The 16,434-nt window shown below is 37.9% G+C and overlaps 1 protein-coding gene across 3 annotated transcripts in view; it reads right to left on the reverse strand.

The window, feature by feature from the left end:
• The window catches only part of STARD13 (StAR related lipid transfer domain containing 13), a gene marked incomplete at its 3' end in the record, with an annotated part of 454,133 nt that overhangs the window by 55,713 nt on the left and 381,986 nt on the right, over window positions 1-16,434 (reverse strand). For all 3 annotated transcript variants that reach the window (XM_014591552.2, XM_014591550.2, XM_014591551.2), the window contains 2 exon segments: window positions 5,584-5,665; window positions 8,931-9,002. In XM_014591552.2, the coding sequence (XP_014447038.1) occupies window positions 5,584-5,665; window positions 8,931-9,002 (154 nt within the window).

Raw genomic sequence — 16,434 nt, forward strand, 5'->3', positions numbered from 1 at the left:
TGATGCCATTCCCTTCGGGCTGGAGAGCTTCCTTTTTTCTGTCTGTTCTCTAATATTTGCAAAGTGGGAAACTGGTGTCTTGGTGGAACTTCCAAGGAAGGGAAAGACACTCCACACTTCTTTTTAGCCAAGCCACCTCTATCTGTCTACCTATTCTGCCTGCTTCCTTTGATCTACCCTGAGTATGACTATTCCTTTGGCCTCTGTTCTAACCACAGCTGTTACACCCCCAGAATCTCAGTTCGCACACCTCCAGCCAAATGTTTTTCTTGCTTTGTAATATTTTTGGAAACCTAGCTGCTCTAAGAATTATTCCAATTATAACAACCTCTTGCCACTTGAAATATTTTTTTAAGAGAGATTTTTTGCTATAGGGTGTGTGTGCTCTCTGGAGATGCAAAGAGAGACAGAGAGATGGAAAGGGAGAAATCCCCCCGTGGGGGGATGGCCATGCCACAATCCCTTCTCCTCCATTTTCCTCTTGCGATATGGAGCACACATGTACATATGCCTGTTGTGAGTTTAAAGCCCAGGTCCAGGATTTGAACAGCAGTCGACTCTGTGGGAGTCCAGCAACATAACCATTATGTCATCTGCTAGTCCCAACCAGTTTTACATAAGCTAGACCCAGACAAGATCTTTGGGTGTCTAGCATAGTAGCCCTTCCCTATGTTGATATGGTGTTGTCTTTTGGGGTACTTAGATATAGAGCCTACTAAAGGCTGCATCATGACAGGTCATGTGCCCTAGAAAAAAAGATTTACTGGTTTCTCTGGCAGACACTAGTATTACTATTCATAACATCATATCTTTAAGTCATTTCACATTAATTGTATGGGTGCATCTCTACATTTTATATTGTCTGAAAGCTTCTTTCCTTCTATTTTTTTTTTGTTGTTGTTGCATAGACGTTGATGGAAAAGCCCATAACTTAGTTTAAGGTATCTCAGATCCCATGCAGCAGTGAGTAGATATGGATTTACCATCCACACATTCGAGATTCAATTCCACATACATTATCCCATGAACAGAACTGCAAAAGAGATGACATTTACCCCTGCAATCTTGATTTAAAAGCATGTAATAGAATTTTAATTCTTGGTTTAAAAAATGTAATCTTTTATTAACACTTCAGAAATAAAATGCTAAGAAAACTATAATAAATCTACTTTGACTAATGAGTAAATTAAGAAGATTGCTAGAAATTGCAATGACAAAAAAACCCTATCATTTATAATAGTATCACTCACATGAAATTCTTAGGTACTATCAAATATGCAAACCATCCATATGCTGCAAACTACAAATCACTGTTGAAATAAATCAAAGGTGACATAAATAGAGGCATACACTACATTTATGAATAGGAAGATTAAATATTGTTAAGATAATGATTCTCTCCAAAGTGATAATATAGATTCAACACGATCCAAATCAAACCCTAGTAGGATTTTTAAAATAGATATTCATAAGCTTTTTCTAAAATTTAGTGGCAATGTAGAGGGACTAGAAGAGTCAAAACTATCCTGACAAAGAAGAGCAAAATGGGAGGATGTACACTATTGGACTCTGATACTTACCCAAAGCCAAGTAATCAAGAAAGTATCAGAATGATGAAAGGACAAACACAAAGATAAATAGAACGGAATAGCAAGTCTAGAAATAGACACACATACATGGTCCATAAAAATTCAATAAAGAGAGTATAATCTTTTCAATATGGGACTGAAACAACTAGACATTAAAATGCAAAAAAAATTTTAAAGCTTATTTATTTATTTTTCCCATTAGTAAGAGAGACAGAGAGAGAAAGGGAGGGAGAAAACACACTTAACAGGGCCCTAGTGTCATGATCTACACCCAACCCTTCTGGTCCTGGATCACGGGCATGTGCAATCTCAACATACCTAGGGAAGTCCCTGACTTGAACTGTGAACCTTCACATGTGGTATTGCCTCACAGAGCTTTGAAATTTATCACTGTATCACCATTTGGCCCCATGAAAATGAATCAATGAGTCCTGACCCACATCTTCTACCTTATATAATTAGGAACACAAATTGAATTATAGATCAATTATAAACCTAAAACATAAACCTATTAAATTTCTAGATGAAAACAGGATAAAATAGTTGTGACATTATGTTAGGCAAAGATTTCTTAGATATTACATGAAAAGTTCACAAAAAAAAAAAGAACTTCAGCAAAACTAAAACAATTATTCTGGGAAAGTTAAAAAGACAAGTAATGAACTGGCAGAAAATATTTTCAAAACAACATATCTGACAAAGTACTTATATCTGGAGTATATAAAAACTCTCAAAACTCAGTAATTAAAAAATCATTCCAATTAAAAATTGGTGAAAGATTAGACATTTTACAAAACAAGTTATATGCATGGATGTCAAATAAGCCCATGAAAAGATGTTTAACATTATTAGTCATTAAGAAAACACAAATTAAAATCTTAGTGAAGGGTCAGGCTGTGGCACAGTAGTAACACAAGTGGACCCACATGGAAAGGTCCCAGGTTCACAATGAGGGGCATGTCTGTGATTCAGGCTGGCTGAAGGTAGAGATGGATAAGGCAGTGTGAGGACCTTGTTGGGGGTGCCTGTCTCTCTCTCTCTGCCTCTCTCTCTCTCTCTCTCTGTCTGTCTTTCACGAAATAAAGAAAGAAACAAGCTTTAAAAGACCACAATGAGATAACACTAGAAAATTGTTAATATATCTAAAATCAAAACAAAATAAAACCTGACAATATGAAATGTTGATAAAAATGTGAAGCGATTGGAACTTTTATGCTGTATATTGCTGGTGGGACTAGCAAATGCTGGAAAAGCTTGGTGGTTTCTTATAAAGTTAAAATAGTCTTATTATAAGGACTACACTATCCTATTCCTATAATTTTACCTAAAAGAAACGGAAACTTATGTTCACATAAAAACTTGAATGTGAATATTCAGTGTGACTTTATAATCACCCAAAGTGGCAATGATCCAAGTATCCTTTAACTGGATTAACAAATCTCAGTGCATCCATACAATGAAATATTGTTCAGTAACAGAAAAGAATGAACTATTGAAATACAACATGAATAAATCTTAAATGTATTAAAGCAAGTGAAAAAAGCCTAAACAGTCTACATACTGTCTCATTTCATTTTATGACATTCTGGAAAGGGTAAAACTAAAGGTACAAAAACAAACCAGTAACTATCAGAGATTGGAAAACTGGGAGTAAAAGTTGATGACATAGAACCAGGAAATTTTGGAGGGTGATGGAGTGAAAATGTTCTACCTCTTAATTGTGGTGGCAGCTACATGACTGTAGGCATTTGTCAAACTCAAAAATCTATATGCTGAAAACAGTGAATTGGACTTTATACAAATGCTCCTTCACTTATAATAGGGCTTTTATCCTGTGAAACACATTGCAAAGTTGAAACTTGTAAGTTGAACTGTTGTAAATTGGGGACCATCAGTAAAAACATTATATCTCAATTTACAGAAAATAAACATTCAAAAATTCAATAGGAAAAAATATTTTATATTTTTTAAAATAAAAATGACTTCTTTTTAAACATGCCAATAAGCAAAAATACACTTGGTTAAACCTCAGAAGGAAAACTCAGTGAGAGGTAGTGGATGAATAGTTCTAAGTGGAATTAATGCTCAGCCGGAGAAACCTCCTGTGTGGTGTGAACCCTGGCATAAAGGGAGGAAACACTGCTTTCCCAACCCATTACTGTTAAAGAATCACAACAGTATCATTCATTCATCTTACATTTCCTCATAAATGGCATTTTGTGCTTGCATATTTTCTAGTCCAAACAGACTATTCCTGTGATTTATGATTTCAAGAGCTATTCACTCTACTCCCCACTTAAGTGAACTCATGATGTTGTTTTCTTGGACAGTTAGAGATAGTTTCTTTTTTATTTTTAGTTTTTTTTTTTTTTTTTGGAGAGGTTTTTGCTGTAGGGTGTGTGCGCTCGCCAGACAGAGAGAGACATAGAGACAGAAAGCAAGAAATCACCCCCCAGGGGGGGATGGTCACGCTGCAATCCCTTCTCCTCCATTCTCCTCTCGGGATCTTGGGCATGCACACACACACGCCTGGCGTGAGTTTTAAGCCACCGGGTCTGGGACGCGAACCGCGGTCGACTACGTGGGAGTCCAGCGACATAGCCATTATGCTAACTGCTGGTCTCAAGAGATAATTTCTTAACACAAATATATTTTCTCTTCATATAGAAACCATAGAGTGACTGGCTTGACGACACACACACACACACACACATACACACACACACACACACATCCAATACTTCTGAAGATTCAGGAAGCCTAAAATTAGACTATTAACATAACATTCTAACATACAATGGTCTCTCCAATATTGACAAAAATTTTTTTTTGAAGAGGTTTTTGCTATAGGGCGTGTGCGCTCGCCAGACAGACAAGAGAGAGACAGAGAGACAGAAAGCAAGAAATCACCCCCCAGGGGGGATGGCCACGCTGCAATCCCTTCTCCTCCATTCTCCTCTCGGGATCTTGGGCATGCACACACACACGCCTGGCGTGAGTTTTAAGCCACCGGGTCTGGGACGCGAACCGCGGTCGACTACGTGGGAGTCCAGCGACATAGTCATTACGCTAACTGCTGGTCCCCTATTGACAAAATTTTACCCATCATTTATTTCTCATTAAACTACCACCTTTTCTATGTCAAATATACTATAAAGGAGATGGACCTGAAAGTTATGAGTACTCAGTTTTAAGGTCATTTTGTCCCATACGAGCTGTATGGCCTTGCTAAAATGGCTCACCTCCGTAACTAATATTTATCTCCAGCTCTGACTTCTCCCCAGATATTTAACTAGGAAACTTCAAATTCCTACAGACACCTATCACTTTTCGTACAGCATTTAACTGTTTAGAGATATAGATTCCACTGGCTGTATTACTATTACTAAATTATACTTGTTGCTTGCTTGCTCATGTATTCATGTCTCGTGTCTTCAACTAGGTTTCTCCAATCAGACTATCAATGGTTTTAAGGGGAAAGAATTATTCACATATTTGTCTCCTGATAGCATCTGTCACACAGCAAAAGCTTAAATATGTCAGTTTGCTTATATAACTATTTGAGCATACATATTCTAGTTTGAGAATATAATCATCTGACTTTGCAAAAACTACAGCCAAATATGACATACTGGACTTCTTCACAGCCTTCCTCCCACTATCCCATCCTAATTCCCTAGTCATTGACTGTGTCTTCAGTATTTTTTTTTCTTTTAAGCATTCACACTCTCTGAAATAATCTGTCTCCCTCTCTTTTTCTCTCCTCTCTTTTTCCTAATCCATTGTCTGAAGTTTAAAGCCCCTAGTAAGATTTAAGCTCTATGAAACACAAATTGATCATGCTCATTGTAGTATATTTAGAACTTGAACCCGTGTCTAGCATAGAACAGGCACTCAGAAAATAGTTATCTAATTGTTGAACTCATTCCTCAATATAGTGATGCCTTTTGAGAATGAACGATGGAAACAAACAAGTATAATTCACAAGATTTACCTGCAAAGAGGTTCTACAAGGTCCTTTTCAAGAAAATCATGATCATTCTTGACAGCCACAATGTTGATGGGAAACTGTGAGTCTGAAAGAGAGAGGCAGAGAGGTTTATGCACCTCATTTTATCTAAATGGGTACCAACACATTGAGGCCACCAAGGTCTGTACAAACCTATATTAGTAGTAGCTGCTGTCCACTATCATTGTTGGTAGTGTTTAAGATAACAGACAATCTTATTTGTATTACAATAAAGGCTTTTAAGAGTGCAACGTAAGTGTGAAATATGAGAATAATCAAGTGCTTGACCTTAGATAGGACTGAATACTCAGTGCGTGTATTTTTGTAGCTCATTCTTATCAGGCACAAGTTGACATGGACTCAGAGAAGAGCTTTTACACTTTTACCATCTACTCAAAGTGTAGGTCACTGACTTCTATCCTGTGAGCTCATAATATACTTAGTTTGGAAGATTACTTTTTGCTTCCAAAAGGAAATTTCCAAAATACTGAAAAGTTCAATGGTATCAAATGTTTTTTTTTTCTATAGAAAAATCTTGAGTCACTTTGAAGTATCAGCAAACTACTCAAACAATTGATTCTACTGAAACAAGAAATTTCAACACATTGACTTTCCTCCAACCGACTATTCATGCCAGCTTTGTAGGTCATAGTAAACTCAGAACATGGTATTTGGTGTTCATTTTAAGTACCGCATTCACAGAGGCAAAAATCTGGAAGTCATTGAAATAGAGGTCACAGTCAAATCTAACAATGTCAGTTCATTGTCTTGCCATTCTTTCTTTCTCATCTCATATTTTGTACTGCTTACACTTTGCCAATCTGGATACATCTAAAGGTGTCTAAATCTTACTGTAAGTTAGAAACAATTTCCTTCTAGTGAGAAAAGTAATGTGAACGATTTCCACATAATGCCAGTATGAAGACTGTCTTGTTCTGCTTGCAAAGGAATATGTATAATAGTAAGAACACAGATACCTAAGCCCAGGTACCCTGGCTTTGAGTCCTGGTACCATTCTTCCTAGCTGGGACACTGAGAGGAGAGTCTTCTAACTTGTTCTAGGCCTTTGTTTCCTCATCTATAAAGTGGGAATGATGCTAATTATAGCTACCCTATGGTGGCAGTGTGAATATTAAATAAACAGTATATATAAAGGACTTTGAACAGTACTTGGCACAGGGTATCGACAGAAGCATTTGTTCTTATTTATTTATTCACTATATATGGCTTAAATACAATCTGATAGGCACATTTGACATACTAGCTATTTTTACTTCTTAGCCATTAGAGACTCATAGTATTTAAACATCATAGTACTTTTGCGTTTACAAAGAGAGTGCACATTCTATTCTAGTAGCCAAGATAGGAATCAATGTAAGTGTCTGCTAATGGATGAATGAATGAAGAAAATGTGGTATACATACAATGGAATATTATTCAGAAGTAAAAAAAGAATAAGATTTTGACGTGTGGAAACATGGATGATCCAGGAGGACATTATGTGTTAGGGGTTAAGAACAGGGAACGTTTGCATGGGACAAACTTATAAGAACCCTGATTCTCTAAAAACTGTTATCAGAGATTTCAAAGCACATCCAGAAATATGTTCTCCTTTATTCTCACAGAATTTAAGTGAGAGATGTAGATAATATTTTCCTTTGCTTTTAAATATAAAACTGGACATCTAGGTAAATGGACAGAAGTCGCTGATAAATAAAGGTCAATTTTATTGATTCTCTCTACCCAACATAGCTTTCATGCCATCAAGAAGAGAAGTCAGTATTTCCTAGTGTTCTGGATAGCCCCTGCTTACCCTGGCAGATTCACTTTCCACTTTTCCTGCTCTGTACTTTGAGAGTCAATTGAGAGACTTGTGACCTCTGGCCTCCTTTAGGGTTTGGCCAATGGGAAATCTTAGCTGGAGAGGGAGGAGCATGTCAGGGTGTTTATTGCCTGGTTCCCTCCCAGGGGTGCTGCCCACCACCAGCTGAGTGCTCGTTCCTGGCACTGTTATAAAGTGCCTCTCTCCTTTGGGCTCTGGTACCATCTCCCTTTGAGCCTGTGGGAGTGACATCTCTGCTGCTCTAGCCCCTAAGCTCCTGTACTGTGCACGGTTCTGCTTCCTCCATCCTGCCCAGATCTTTGTCATGAACACCATTAGAAATGAATCCTGTACTGATAATCTCAGGTGTGCCATCTGTTTACTGTTGGAATCATGACTACTTCACTACACACAGGATGACACGAGAAAGAGTCAAAGCTTTAGTTATACTTTTAGATACAAGTAAGAAAGAGATAAGTGTTTATTTTTTAACTTTATTTATTATGATTATTTTTTTAAATTTGCCATAAGCTATGTGCATTCACTATAGAGATACAGAAAGAGAGGGAGAGAGAGAGAAAGAGAAAGCAAGCCTCCAGGTCTGGGACTTGAACCTTGGTCAGCTGTGTGGGAGGCCAGCACCTTAGCCACCACACCACCTGCTGTTCCAAGTACATTTAAAAAATTTTTAAATTAAAAAAATATTTATTTTATGAAAGAGACAGAGAGAAAGACATAGAGACAGAGACAGCACCCCCAACAGAGTCTTGACACCAAGATCTACCCCTAGTCTAAGTCAGCTCCAGATCATAGCCATGCATACACCCAGTACACTCAGGGAGGGCTCTGGATTCTAATTTGGAACGCCCTCACATGAATTAGTGTTGTGTTTTACTTCTGTGCCACCATTTGGGCCCCTTTGCTGAGTATATTTATTACCTGCCAATCGAAGAATCAGTAAAAGGAACCACGATGCTGCCAATTACACCTTATCTAAAACTCAGAAGATTAATATCTATCTGATCCATATGATACCTTAACATTTTTTCATATAAGATAAACAATACTAAAGAGGAATCTGAAAATACTGAATTTTGTTAGTTCTGGGAAATTTATCAACTATGAATTCATTGTAGTTTGAAGAAAACAGCATAGCAAAGAGAAAAAAAATAAGGAAAAACAAATAAGGGGAAAAGTTCAGAAAAGCCGCTGAAAAAAAAAATAAGGGAAATAGTTCAGAAAAGTTACAGAAAAGGAAAACAGATTTGGTGTTTGTGGTAATAAGATGAGAATTAGTAGTGGGATACCGAAAGTAATATGAGTTAGGGAAACAATACTCAAGTCTAAATTGGTATCAGGATAAGTCATGGGCACTGCAATGGCTAAGGGAAAAAGAAAATAAAGCAAAATGCTCAAGAAAAGATCTAGAAGTCAAAACACATCACGAGATTCATGCAGTTCATTCTGAATTTAGTCTGTTTATAAAGAGCTGAGGGAGAGGCTCACATACCTTCATATAACTGAGCATATTGTGGGAACCCAGCAGCACGGAGCCAGTCACATGCTTCCTTTGCCTCAATTTCTGAAAAATACAAGAGAGGAAAAATTGTGAGTCCAACAGCCACACACTAGCGCTCTGCCTCCTTAAACAGACACTGGTAAGCTTTGTGTGAGTTATCACAATGCGATATTGTTCCCAGGTAAGTCTGCTTAAGTAGGTCTACCTAGAAATGGGTGTAAAGTGAACAGGCCTCACAAAGGCACTTGTTATGTCTACTAAGATTATCTTTCATGTTGATCCATAAATATGGGGATAATGACAAAATCACAGGTGACAGAACACAAGGGCTGAGTATCAGGCAGGGAAAAATGTCTTACTTAAACATGGGGGAACCAGGAGGCTAGAGAAGAAGAACTGCTTCTTTATAATCCTTTTTTCATGAATTGGATTTTTTTTTTTTATAGTTTCAAAGGTAAAGCTAAGAACATTTGTTCAACATTTCTTTATTCTTTCACTCCTGGGACAATGAAAGAAAAGCTATAATTGGGTAGCCTATAAAAATTAACTTTCTCATGAAGACAGGTATTTAAAAAATCTAGTGCATTATGATAGTTTAAATTTACCTGTGGCCTTAATTCCTAATTCATTATAACAAGATGTTTAGCCATCTAGCACATTAGAATGGCTTCAAGCTGTGTAGTACAGTATGGAAGAAGAAGACTGATTATCTGGAATTGAGACCTGAGTGCTTTGGGGCGTCCAGAGCACCTGAGGCCAAGCTCAAGAGGTTGAGATGCCCTGTGAGTGACCATTTTTGAATGTTCTAACAGCTCCCCAGACCACCTGCCTGGGGAAGCTGTGGAAAGAGATGGGAGGACTCCACAGTACATGAACCAGCTCACTTATTGACCTTGTGAATCCTGGATCACTTTCCAACCACAACTCTCTTAGATAAATATGGGTCCAAGGGAAAAGTTCATCTGTCAAAAGTCCATTTTCTCTGAACAAAATTAAACAACGTATTCTAACAGTCTCCACAAGGTCTCTTCCTCTGCTGTTGGGATGGTCCAGGTCAGGTCAGTGGTATTTCCATTTACCCAGATGTTCATTTTCCCCACAGTCAAAGCCAGATAGAGTACAGGGCATTCTTAGAACTATTTCAAAAAACTATCCCTATAGCCTGAGACTGTCTCTATGCAGAAAACTCAGTGTCTATGGGTCATGATGTTTGAGGTGACAAGGTGTTTGATGTATGAGGGTACTTCATAAAGTTCATGGAAAATTAGAATTACAATATGAGTTTATTTTGTTGCAAAAAATTAAAAAAAAATCTGTGCAGTTTTTTCATAATGTACATTTTCCATGAACTTTATAAAGACCCTTCATATGTTAGGAAGACAGACCAATGGCAAGATCTTCGTGTCCAGCCAGAAGAGAAAACCTATAGCTCATTTCCACTGATCTGGTTGGGCCTAGATTGAAACATGCCATTAAATTCAGGGAAACAGAGACTGTGGTGGCTCCTGTCCCCCCACCTATTTCTTTTGGCCTTCCACATTCTGACAATTTCTAAATGCTGAATTTTGTCTCTGATGTGAGGGTTTTCCACACAATTTTGACCAGCGTAGATTTATTTCTGCCACACAGACAGAGTTCAGAAATATCTGGGGTACTGGCTGGAAATGAAAGCTATGGATCACATTTCTATCAGGAGGGGAGTCTGAAAGGTGCAAGTGCCATTCAAAACAGAGCTTTGGCTGATCTGAGCTGCATGTGCTAACTCAAGCTTTCCATTTGGAAAGTACAAGGATAAATATTGAATAAGGGGGCTTCAAAATAAAAGCTCATGGAAAATGTGTATTATGAGAAAACTATACATAGATTTCAAAATATCTTGCACCAAAATAAACTCATACTTTAATTCCACTTTTCCTTGAACTTTTTGAAGTCCTTTGTATTGCTTGGAAATTCTATTTACTACTAATTTGAGAGTTCTTACATGAAGATTTTCATTTTTTAAAAAGAATTATGTATTTAACTTCATTTATTTTATTCTTTAATTTGACAAGATAGGGACAGAGAGAGAGAGAGAGAGAGAGAGAGAGAGAGCGAGAGAGAAAGGGAGAAAGCAAGCAGCCAGGTGCGGGACTCGAACCGTGGTCAACCATGTGGAAGTCCAGTGCCCTTGACCACCATGCCACATGCCAACCCTGAATATTTTCACTTTGATAACCACATAAATATTTTAGAGGAAGTGAGAAATGTACATTCTATTTGTGAAGGTTCACAAATGTAGTGAGCTGCTACTGAGTCATAGATGAAATGTTGCCTTGTAAATTTTCAAGGTTCACATTTGCTCTCTCCTTTAATAGCATACAATGGATAATAATGAAAAATATATCATTTCTAGACATGCTTTAAATTGAACATGTCTAGAAATGAGTCAATAAGACTTAGAAGCACAGAATTCCATATTTGTTATTTGAACTAGACCAAGTCGATGGCTTTTTCTATTTTATTATATTTTACCATTATTTTTACTACCATCAAAATGTAGTATGAAGTGAGAGTCCCCAAGAGCCAGGCCATGAAGAATGAATGAAAGAGACTTGGAAGCTAGGAACTCGCCAACATAGAAAGCTCAAGGGAGAGGGAAGTGAGCTTAAAAAAAGCATGTACCCCAACAGCCCAGAATGTGCAGGAGGCTCAGACCCTGGGGATGAAAAGGACAATGAGATGGGAGAGAAGTGAATAACCAGGGGTCCTTCTAGAAATACTCCTGTGGAACTAGAAACTCTGACTGGGCAATGGCATAGGGTTGAGGCTAGCCTGGGAAATTTTCTCTCTAGATAACTTTCTTTCATTTTTTTTTTTCACAAAAGCAACACCAATAATGAACTGAAATCCTATTCATACACAAACATGAATTAAAAAAAAAAAACCTGAATCAGAGCCCAGCTAAATTAATCTCTCAAAAAAACTGGTTTTGTTGCTGTTGTTGTTTTAAAAGGGTAGGTATTTAGCTTTTAAGTCTCAGAGTTAAGTAATAACAAAACATGTAATCGGAAAACAATAATAATAATAAATTAGAAGGAACCATGTCTCAGTCATGGAGGATGGCTCCATTGCTTCCCATACCCAATTTGCCAGTCAATTTGCCTAATGTCCTTATGTCCTTCAAATACATGCCAACATTTTATATTGCACATATCCTAGCTCCAGGACCAATACACTGACATTTCAGTTTAGGGGAAAAACTCTTATTTACCAGTTAATGATGAAACAAGCAAAATAATCTGGCAAAACTAAGCACTATCAAATTTGACTTTGCCTACCAAATTGAGTTGGGGGGATAAAAAAGTCTTACAATTTAGATTGATTCCCCACAGTCCTTGCTAACACTGATCAGCTAAATGATAATGTTTACCCCAAGGCCTTCACAGTGGCCAAAACAATTGGAAAATTAAAAAGGAATCATTATTGCCAGTGTCATCATTTCACAAAGATCTGCCTAATGAGATTTAAATAGCATTTGAAGAGAAAAGTGCTAAAAATCTCTTTTTTATTATGCTCTTGCTAGCCAGCTTAATATTATGTAAAAGCATTAAGAGCTATTAAAATCACATTTTGACAGTTTTATTTGTTCCTCATTTTCAACCTTTACCTGCCCCTGTAAGCAACTTCTGGGCTATACAGCAAAGTCTCTACTCACTGCAATTCTTGTTAAAAACCTACGCACAGGGTAGAACCAGAGAATGCTCTTGGACAGAACAGCCCACAGATCTCTACTGCAGTTGCTGCACTACTTTGCTGGGGAAGATCCAATTCATTTGGCTGGATGTCATAATAGAATTTTAATAGAGTTTTAATATTTTTATAATTATTCTCTCGTTTGTCCTTTTTTGATAAAGTTTCTTCATTTCTTCCACAAAAGCAGGGGGAGAAGGGATGGGGTGAAGAATGAAAGATAGGCACCTCCAATAGGATCCCCACACTGCAATTTGCCATTTACCCCCACCCCCACCCTCATATCTTAGACACTTGTGAACAAACCTAGGATGTACAAGGAGGTCCCAGGCAATGAACCTGGAATCTCCCCATGTAGGTCTAGTCTTGCCGAGAGTTACATTATGGCTACCCAACCTGCTAGCCTTTTGTAATTGTTCCATTAGTAATCATTTTGTTTCACTCTATTAACAGATAGTTATTTTCACCTACCCGATATCATTCCCAACTTCTCCCAATAATAGATCTTCTCTATGCAAGGAATCTTTCTATTGTTTAAATGGGGCTATTACCACTGGCCCTTCACCACACACCATGGCCTTGTACTAACACCCTCATAAGGGTGAGCGTAAAAGTACTCCATCCTCTGTGTCTAAGGAGACTGAGGAGCTGTCTGAAAGCTGAAATAACTGGCTGAAAGGGAGATTTTCAGTTTCTCAATTGGTAGCTTGGTCTTCACAAAAAGCAAGCAAATCTTTTCACTGGTTTATTAAATAAGTTCAGTAGATGGCTTGGGCTTAGAAACATTCTTCTGTCATTTAACAGTGATTCCAGGAGAGAGAACATCATTAGCTTTGCTTCAATTGCTACATTCTTAGATCATGAGGTGACTTCTGTCCAGCAACAGACCCAGAGAGGGAGTCCGTCTGTGGAGGGACACATGATCACATGTATAAGAACAAAGGCACTGTGGAAACAAACCGTGGCTTACAATAAGTTTTTTTTTTTTTTAAAGAATCGTTTTATTTAACTTTATTTATTTATTTTAATTTGACCAGAGAGGAGCAGGACGAGAGAGTGAGAGAGAAGGAAAATGAGAAAGAAAGCTTCCAGATCTGGGACTTGAACCACAGTTGGCCACATGGGAGTTCAGCACCCTTACCCACCACACCACCTGTCGGCCCTGACAATATGTTTTCAAGAGTATCATATTTCTTGATTATACATGCTCAGTGTTGAAAATTTATACAAAAGTTCAGAAAGTCATGATAAAGGAGAAAAGGCAACTCTTTCCATTGCTTACACATAACTTGATATATGTTTTTTTGTTAGAATGATAATGTGCTAATATCTTTGGTTGATTCTTTTTCACATAATGTAGTATGACTATTTTCACATATAATGATACTGTTTTCAAAAATGAGAAATTGAGAGACCAGCAGTTAGTTTAATGGCTATGTCGCTGGACTCCCATGTAGTCGACCGCGGTTTGCGTCCCAGACCCAGTGGCTTAAAACTCTCGCCGGGGGCGTGCGCATGCATGCCCAAGATCCTGAGAGGAGAGTGGAGGAGAAGGGATTGAAGTGTGGCCATCCTCCCTGGGGGGTGATTTCTCGCTTTCTGTCTCTCTGTCTCTCTCTGTCTTTCTGGCAAGCACAAGCGCCCTATAGCAAAAACCTCTCCAAAAAAAACACCTCCAATAGGATCCCCACACTGCAATTTGCCATTTACCCCCACCCCCACCCTCATATCTTAGACACTTGTGAACAAACCTAGGATGTACAAGGAGGTCCCAGGCAATGAACCTGGAATCTCCCCATGTAGGTCTAGTCTTGCCGAGAGTTACATTATGGCTACCCAACCTGCTAGCCTTTTGTAATTGTTCCATTAGTAATCATTTTGTTTCACTCTATTAACAGATAGTTATTTTCACCTACCCGATATCATTCCCAACTTCTCCCAATAATAGATCTTCTCTATGCAAGGAATCTTTCTATTGTTTAAATGGGGCTATTACCACTGGCCCTTCACCACACACCATGGCCTTGTACTAACACCCTCATAAGGGTGAGCGTAAAAGTACTCCATCCTCTGTGTCTAAGGAGACTGAGGAGCTGTCTGAAAGCTGAAATAACTGGCTGAAAGGGAGATTTTCAGTTTCTCAATTGGTAGCTTGGTCTTCACAAAAAGCAAGCAAATCTTTTCACTGGTTTATTAAATAAGTTCAGTAGATGGCTTGGGCTTAGAAACATTCTTCTGTCATTTAACAGTGATTCCAGGAGAGAGAACATCATTAGCTTTGCTTCAATTGCTACATTCTTAGATCATGAGGTGACTTCTGTCCAGCAACAGACCCAGAGAGGGAGTCCGTCTGTGGAGGGACACATGATCACATGTATAAGAACAAAGGCACTGTGGAAACAAACCGTGGCTTACAATAAGTTTTTTTTTTTTTTAAAGAATCGTTTTATTTAACTTTATTTATTTATTTTAATTTGACCAGAGAGGAGCAGGACGAGAGAGTGAGAGAGAAGGAAAATGAGAAAGAAAGCTTCCAGATCTGGGACTTGAACCACAGTTGGCCACATGGGAGTTCAGCACCCTTACCCACCACACCACCTGTCGGCCCTGACAATATGTTTTCAAGAGTATCATATTTCTTGATTATACATGCTCAGTGTTGAAAATTTATACAAAAGTTCAGAAAGTCATGATAAAGGAGAAAAGGCAACTCTTTCCATTGCTTACACATAACTTGATATATGTTTTTTTGTTAGAATGATAATGTGCTAATATCTTTGGTTGATTCTTTTTCACATAATGTAGTATGACTATTTTCACATATAATGATACTGTTTTCAAAAATGAGAAATTGAGAGACCAGCAGTTAGTTTAATGGCTATGTCGCTGGACTCCCATGTAGTCGACCGCGGTTTGCGTCCCAGACCCAGTGGCTTAAAACTCTCGCCGGGGGCGTGCGCATGCATGCCCAAGATCCTGAGAGGAGAGTGGAGGAGAAGGGATTGAAGTGTGGCCATCCTCCCTGGGGGGTGATTTCTCGCTTTCTGTCTCTCTGTCTCTCTCTGTCTTTCTGGCAAGCACAAGCGCCCTATAGAAAAAACCCCTCCAAAAAAAAAAAAAAAAAAAAGAAAGAAAAAAATGAGAAATTGACTTTGTTTTAAGAATGACGTTTATTTTTCAAACACTTTTAAAATACTATCAAACTGTCATTTAGCTAGGGGTATTATAACATCAAGATAGCCAAGGGAAAGTTCAATATGATCTCATCAATGTACATGATTATGATAGAAGGCTGGAAGTCTACGGTTAGAAAGTTATGAATTTGAGGAGATTCAATTGCTATTTCTTTATAGCATATGGTGACTTGAATACCAACAGTCAGTGGACAAGGCTCAGGAGGATTTCACTCAAGTAAGGAGTTACACTGAGTACAGAAAATTTGCTCCCCAGGTCTGCAGTCTTTGTCTCAAGTTACACTTTCATTGTATTTTTAAACTGGTGCTTCTAGCTTGCTTGGGAACAGTGTTCTCCTACCTAAGCATTTTAAATACATTTTGTTTTACAATATTCTCAGCATAGCAAATACTTTTTTTCCATGGGTAACTCAAACGTATTGGATATTTCTTCTAAATGACCAAAAATTCAAACTGGTGCCAAATTAAAATTATATTAACATCAGAAATTTAGCTGGCTAGAAGGAACCCTTCTAATGGGAAGTTTAGAAATCATTATATACAAGCATATCTATTTATGTTGTTTTTGCAAA

Source organism: Tupaia chinensis, unplaced genomic scaffold (genome assembly GCF_000334495.1).
Source record: "Tupaia chinensis unplaced genomic scaffold, TupChi_1.0 Scaffold000597_1, whole genome shotgun sequence".
Classification (NCBI taxonomy): Eukaryota; Metazoa; Chordata; class Mammalia; order Scandentia; family Tupaiidae; genus Tupaia; species Tupaia belangeri.